We start from the raw sequence: 7,507 nt of genomic DNA on the forward strand, positions 1-7,507 counted from the left end.
CCTTGCATAGTCAGATATATAGTCTTGCAAAATGTATATTAAATGTAGTTAAAGCCACTTGTGGAATGTTTGCTTCTAGGACTGAGAAATGATTAATTTACATTGTGTAATACAATGAGAATTTGTGCAGAAGCTATCTAGAAATGAAATGGTTGTGGGAACTGTTTTTAAAATTGTGCTAAAATTATTCTACCAAAATAAGTTGCATCTCCAACATTGATAACAAATCTTATTTACAAAAATTACAGAGTCCAAATACAATCTTGGTCATCTTGGTTATGCTGTTGAATATTGGTTTAGCTATTCTTTTTGTCCATTTCCTGACTTGACGAGAATTTGCCGAGGTAAGAATTTAATTTTCTTTGTCAAAGATTATTTATAAAATTTCACTTTATTTTCTTATCACTGTCATTAAACTGTTCATTTTTTCTTGTCTAACTATAGCTGTGCCTGAATGTGATTCAACATAATTATTTAATGATCTAACTGTTTTGACCCTTCAGTGAAGTCATGAAAATTAAGGGTATTAGCCGTCAGTTCTCTGCAGTTGTTCCATCAGCCTTATTACTGACACCAGACATGCTGAGACACAGGAAAAGAGGCTTGAATTTGGTGTGGTACTCAGGAAAGATGAGACATGGAAATTAAGTCAGGGGCTGATGTGTCCCCTGGTGATGATTTGTGGCTCTGGATCCTCTGAAACTGAAGCAAGTGGCCGTGTTGTTGGAAATATCTGCTGAACCAGCCTAACCACTGAAGTGCATGGCTGTTCCATCTGCTCTTGCGAAGTGTGACTTAACTGGAAATGTACAGACTGCACTTTTGTTGATGGACGGTAACAGCTGCCTTACTTTTTTACTGTCTTGCCATGTAGTTGGGAGAAGGGTACGGCTGCCAGAGGAATGTGGTTGGAAGATTCTATGCTGTGAATGCAATTTCCAGTGGCTTCTCATATCTCGTTAAAAGGAGTACATTAGCAGCATCACTCACCCAGTCTTATTCCATTACCTGCTGTTCATATCATCTTGTACTGTGTTCTGGGAGATTCTGAAAAACAGTTCACATACTTTTTGCATGGAAATTATACATTTTCTGTCACTGATTAAACTTTTCTTTTTGTCTAATATTTAGAGCATTTATTTAAATCAAAACAAGTTCCTTTCCTTTGCCATCAGTTACTGAAATTGGATCGTCTGTTTGGTTAATGAGATTTTCTGAAGCGTGGTAAACCGTAAACCCAAATTAACATATGTGTGAACACCAAGAAACCAGAATTAAGGATGGGGATCTTTTTTGCATGTGGATTTTATTTTAATGGAATTAATTTTATTGAGTTGAATACATTCAGGTAGAGCATTGTAATTTGAATGTTAAAGAAACTGACGCCTTTACAAGTCTTCAGAAATGATCATGTTTACCTCAAATGTATTGGCCTCTGAGGACTTTTTTGGAATGTTTGTGGAATATCTGTCTTAATTATTTTAATTGACTCTAATTAACGTAGTCAAAGGTGATTTCTGTATCATTTTGTTTTATTACTCCATGTTTTTTGTGGTGGCATGTTTATTTCAAAGGGTTGAGTATTTGAAGTGATTGATTTTAGACTAGAGCACTAGATTTATATTAATCTCAAAAAATGCAAGGGCTGGATAACTTAATAAAAGAATCTATATATATATAAATATATATATGTGTGTTGTAGAAAAATTAACTATTCCACAGGTACTGACTTGAAATGTGTCCCGTATGTTAGTTTGCATGGTTCCATGCAAAATAGTATCATTGGGGCAGTTTCATTTGGTATCAAGAAATCAGTACTGTTTGTGGAGTTAGTAAATGCTACATTATTTATAATCTGAAATCACTTTGATTTCAGATCAGTAATAGATGGTGTTTTTTGCAGAGGTGTGTTCTGAATCCTATGTATGTAAACAGTGTGAAATGAAGAAGAGAATTGAAAAGGCAAAGAGAATAAAAGATTAATTGTCTTCAATGTGCATCAAATCTGACCTTACTGCAGATGGAAATTTTAACTCAGAACGTGCCATTGGGTCAGTGCAAATGTAACGGAAGCTTATGTAGAAACCTTTTTGTCTGGCACAAAAATCGAGAGTTGTTGGGAATGTTTTTTTGGAAATGAACTTCACTTTAGTAATTTAATTTAAAAAAAGGAATTTTCTTATTAAAATCATGAGCTTTTTTAAGAAGCATGAGCCAGAAACTGCTGGCATTTTTCTAAATGTACACAGCTCTATTTTAGCATGGATCCTTTTTGTCTTTTTTTAAAATAAATGACATGCTATACACATCTTTATATTTATCAAATGATACGCCAAGTGGACAACTCTTCTGAGTTGTCAATAAATTGTTATCTATTCTAACATTTTGAAAGTCTTTTTCTGGTGTTCGAAACTTTGGAATTATTTAATTCTGTTCTTTGTAAACCTATCATCCTTTATTTGTTCTGTGCAGTTTACTTGACTGTAATTGCTTGAGAATAAAACTATTATTTGTTCCTACAGTCACACTGTGTGCGCCAGTTATCTGAATGCCAGCTACAACTCCGATATTAGCTTTTCGAGATCCATTGACCCGTTTTGCACAGACAGGAAATAGAAAATGAATTTATTTTATCAATGCATTGCTCTAAAGTACGATTGAATCAAATGCCTCGTACCTTTTTCACAATCCTAAATGGGGACCAAAAGCACTGATATCAGAGTGCAGTCCAGCTACAAGTGAATCTCAAAACATTACATTCTACTTTAAAGTCGGGCAATTTTATGGTCATCTCAGAAGTGGTTTCAGAAGTAGTGAGAATAGGACTGATTTCACAAAAACAAGGAAGATTATTTGTTACAACCCAGGAGAGGCTGGCAGCCTAGAAAAGGCTTCCATTCCTCTTATCTCGCCCAAACCACACTCAGACCTGCCAAGGGCTGCGTGTCAAGTGACGAGTAACACATTGACCTGTTTCATTAAGGCAGGCTGCTACTGGAGGTAACCTGAAATTGTAACAACATCCCTAGGGCAGCACGGTGGCGCAATGGTAGAGCTAGTGCTTTACAGCACAAGAGACCCGGGTCCGATCCTGACTATGGGCAGTTGGCTGAACAGAGTTTGTACGTTCTCTCTGTGACCTGCGTGGATTTCCTCCGAGATCTTCAGTTTCGTCCCACGCTCCAAAGATGTACAGGTTTGTAGGTTAATTGGCTTGGTATAAATGTAAATTGTCCTTAGTGTGTGTAGGAGAGTGCTAGTATGCAGGGATTGCTGGTCGGTGCGGACTCGGTGGGCCGAAGGACCTGTTTCCGCTCTGTATCTCTAAACTAAACAAAAAACCCCAAATTAGGATATCAAATAAGAACCAGAATATAGGGGAAAGCTAAGTTCCGTCCAAATTTTGTTGGTAGTAGCCTCTGAATGACAAGTGCTTAAATTCTATTGAACTAGACCTTTAGCTTCAAAGGATGACAATTCAATGAAAATATACCTTCACGATTGTTTTGGAACATTTTTAATGCAATATGTTGCTGTGACGCAGACAGAAAATACCAAAACACAGGCATATGAATGAGGTTTTAAACAAGAATGCTGCAAGTCGTCAGCCTGGTAACGCTGCAGCAGCTAGAAACCCAAGTAAGAGTAATAGAAAATCATTTAGTTTAATCTAAGCCATAGTACCAGCTGAAGTGGTGAATAGTGTGTTCATAATTGTTGTATGATTACATGAAGACAAGTTGTACTGATAAAACCAAGTGAATCTAATCATGACTGTTGCTCTGTTTTTTCATAGTTAAATAAAATAGCTTTAATGATTTGTACCAAACTTTGTTTCACCAAGTGATTGCTTGGTCCACCTTGCAGTGATAGTGACGTTTCCACACACAAAAAAAGAATATTTCATTCAAATTGCAACATGTCGCCTTTTCACTTCAGAGTGACAATATCACACCATAAACAGGACATTCTCTCCAGAGATGCTGCCTGACTTGCTGAGTTACTCCAGCATTTTGTGTCTACTGTCTATAAACAGGACCTTGTTTGTCAAGTAGAAAGTTAAGCTGCTCGGCACTGTTGGTGCTACCAAAAAGCAGGACCGAAAACGCTATCTAATAGACATGATTGTGAAGTTTTTTTCTGGTTGCCAAGAGGCCTTTGAAGGGTGTGGTATAGAGCTGATACACATGATTACACTGATTTCTTAACCTGCAATTTGTACCTATTATTTTTTCATGCAGTTTTCCCCAGTGTTGGCTGAACCATGCAGGAAGAGTAGTGACTTCCCACCAACAGCACAGACAAATACTGTGGTGACCCGTAGTGTTCTTGAACACAAACACATCAAATGTTGCAGAGTGTAATTTCCCTGATCTACTCAAGAAGCCAAGTCACCAAGTTCAAAAGTGTGAGCAAAGAGGCATGGTGGCCTCTCGAGACCTTAACACTCCCTGCCAAGTTGAGCACCTGCTGGCTAAATGTGCCTTTGTTCACATTACAATGCTGTTGTGATTGGTGCTACTTCAAAAAGAACCTGTCGTTATAATAGTGGGACTGACAAATCATTCTTTATAATTCTACTCCAAGTCATCTGGCTCAGCATCACAATGAAAAACAATCACCACCAAAGATAAATCAGTTGGAAAATAATCCTGGCAGATTTCCATCGCACTAGAGGGTTTTTAAGCAAGAATGGATTAAGCGGAGCAAAGCCATCATTTGGTTTGAAACCTGTTATTTTAACTCCTGAACATCATTTACATTACATTACAATATTACCCAAAATAGCCTAATAACATACAGTGCCCTCCATAATGTTTGGGACAAAGACCCGTCATTTATTTATTTTCCTCTGTACTCCACAATTTGAGATTTGTAATATTAGATTAGATTAGATTAGATTAGATTCCTTTATTGTCACTCAGACCTTTCGGTCTGAACAAAATTTTGTTTCCCTGCAGTCATACATATTATAAAAAATGACAAAAACACACAATCAACACAAATTTAACATCCACCACAGTGAGTTCACCAAACACCTCCTCACTGTGATGGAAGGCAAAATCTTAAAGTCTCTGTCTCTTCCCTCTTTGTTCTCCCTCTGCGCCGAGGCGATCCAGGCTCCAGATGTTGTGACCCCACCGGGTGATGGTAAATCCTGCGGCTCAACTGTGCTCCGCAAACAGGCCGGTTCAAACTCCGCGGGTGGTCGCTGCTGCCGCCACAGCTCCGAGACCGAGTCGGGTCTCCGCTGCCGCCACCACGGTTCCGGGGTCGAGTCGGGTCTCCGTTGCCGCTGCCGCCGCCGCTACAGCTCTGAGGCCAAGTCGGGTCTCCGCTTCCGCTGCCTCCGCAACAGTTCCGGGGCCGTGTCGGGTCTCCGCTGCCACCGCCACGGTTCCGGGGCCAAGTCGGGTCTCCGCTTCCGCTGCCACCGCCACGGTTCCGGGGTCGAGTCGGGTCTCCGCTGCCGCTGCCGCCGCCGCCACAGCTCTAAGGCAGAGTCGGGTCTCCGCTTCCGCTGCCGCCACCACGGTTCCGGGGTCGAGTCGGGTCTCTGCCGCCACCACGGCTCTGAGGCAGAGTCGGGTCTCCGCTTCCGCTGCCTCCGCAACAGTTCCGGGGCCGAGTCGGGTCTCCGCTGCCGCCGCCGCCACAGCGCTGAGGCAGAGTCGGGTCTCCGCTTCCGCTGCCACCGCCACGGTTCCGGGGCCGAGTCGGGTCTCCGCTGCCGCCGCCGCCACAGCTCTAAGGCAGAGTCGGGTCTCCGCTTCCGCTGCCGCCGCCACAGCTCCGGGGCCGAGTCGGGTCTCCGCTGCCGCTGCCGCCGCCGCCACAGCTCTAAGGCAGAGTCGGGTCTCCGCTTCCGCTGCCGCCGCCACAGCTCCGGGGCCGAGTCGGGTCTCTGCCGCCACCACGGCTCTGAGGCAGAGTCGGGTCTCCGCTTCCGCTGCCTCCGCCACAGCTCCGGGGCCGAGTCGGGTCTCCGCTGCCACCGCTGCTACAGCTCCGGGGCCAAGTCGGGTCACCGCTGCTGCTGCCGCTGCCACAGCTCCATGGCCGAATCGGGTCTCCGCCGCCACCGCCGCTGTCACAGCTCCGAGGCCGCCAGCTCCGCCATTAGGCCTCGGCGCAGACGGAGACGGGGACGGGGAATACGACAGAAAAAAAGTCGCATCCCCCGAAGGAAGAGACCAAAACATGTTTCTCCCACCCCACCCACACACATACACAACTTAATAAAACAAAATTAACTAAAACATGACAAAGGAACAAAAAATAAAAAATAAACAGACGGACTGCAGGTGGGCCGCAGCTGTTAAGCCAGCGCCGCCATCTTGGGACATGCGCCGCCATCTTGGAAAAATAACATGTGGATAAAGTGCACATTGTCAGATTTTAATAAAGGCCTTTTTTACACATTTTCATGTCACCATGTATAAATTACAGCAGTGTTTACACATAGATCCGACCCCCCCCCCCCCCCCCCCCAATTTTAGGGCACCATAATGTTTGGGACACAGCAATGTCTTGTAAATGAAAGTAGTCATGTTTAGTATTTTGTTGCATATCCTTTGCATGCAATGACTGCTTGAAGTCTGCGATTCATGGACATCACCAGTTGCTGGGTGTCTTCTCTGGTGATGCTCTGCCAGGCCTGTATTACAGCCATCTTTAGCTTATGCTTGTTTTGGGGGCTAGTCCTCTTCAGCTTTATCTTCAGCATATAAAATCGTCTTGCTGTAAAATGAACCGCCGGCTAATGCGTTTTAAGCCATTTGTTTGAACTTGAGCAGATAGGATGTGTCTATACACTTCAGAATTCATTATGCTACTACCATCAGCAGTTGTATCATCAATGAAGATAAGTGAGCCAGTTCCTTCTGCAGCCATACATGCCCAGGCCATAACACCCCCACCATTGTGTTTCACAGATGAGGTGGTAAGCTTTGGATCTTGGGCAGTTCCTTCTCTCCTTCTCTTGCCATCACTCTGATATGTTAATCTTCGTCTCATCTGTCCACAAGACCTCTTTCCAGAACTGTGGTCGCTCTTTTAAGTACTTCTTGGCAAACTGTAATCAGGCCATACTATTATTACGGCTAACCAGTAGTTTGCATCTTGCAGTGTAGCCTTTGTGTTTCTGTTCATGAAGTCTTCTATGTACAGTGGTTATGGCCAAATCCACACCTGAAGAGTGTTTCTGATCCGTTGGATAAGTGTTTGGGGATTTTCCTTTATTATAGAGAGAATTATTTTGTCATCAGCTGTGGAGGTCTTCCTTGGCCTGCCCGTCCTTTGGCAATTAGTAAGCTCTCTTTCTTCTTAATGATGTTCCAAACAGTTGATTTTGGTAAGTCTAAGGTTTGGCTGTCTCTAACAGTTTTATTCTTGTTTCTCAGTTGTCATAATGGCTTATTTGACTTTCATTGGCACAACTTTGGTCCTCATGTTGATAAACTGCAATAAAAGTTTCCATAGGTGATGGAAAGACTGGAGGAAAGAC

General features: G+C 42.9%; 1 protein-coding gene across 2 annotated transcripts in view; it reads left to right on the forward strand.

The window, feature by feature from the left end:
• jph1 (junctophilin 1) overlaps nucleotides 1-2,527 on the forward strand; it is a 181,180-nt gene extending 178,653 nt beyond the window's left edge. The window contains exons 5-6 of one of the 2 annotated variants that reach the window (XM_033019284.1): nucleotides 249-344; nucleotides 445-2,527. In XM_033019284.1, the coding sequence (XP_032875175.1) occupies nucleotides 249-329 (81 nt within the window). In that variant the 3' untranslated portion in view covers nucleotides 330-344; nucleotides 445-2,527. The remainder of the gene's footprint in view (nucleotides 1-248; nucleotides 345-444) is intronic. The other variant, XM_033019283.1, reaches the window with a different exon arrangement.
• The last annotated feature ends 4,980 nt before the right edge of the window (nucleotides 2,528-7,507 follow it).

This window comes from Amblyraja radiata, chromosome 4 (genome assembly GCF_010909765.2).
Source record: "Amblyraja radiata isolate CabotCenter1 chromosome 4, sAmbRad1.1.pri, whole genome shotgun sequence".
In the NCBI taxonomy this organism is placed as follows: Eukaryota; Metazoa; Chordata; class Chondrichthyes; order Rajiformes; family Rajidae; genus Amblyraja; species Amblyraja radiata.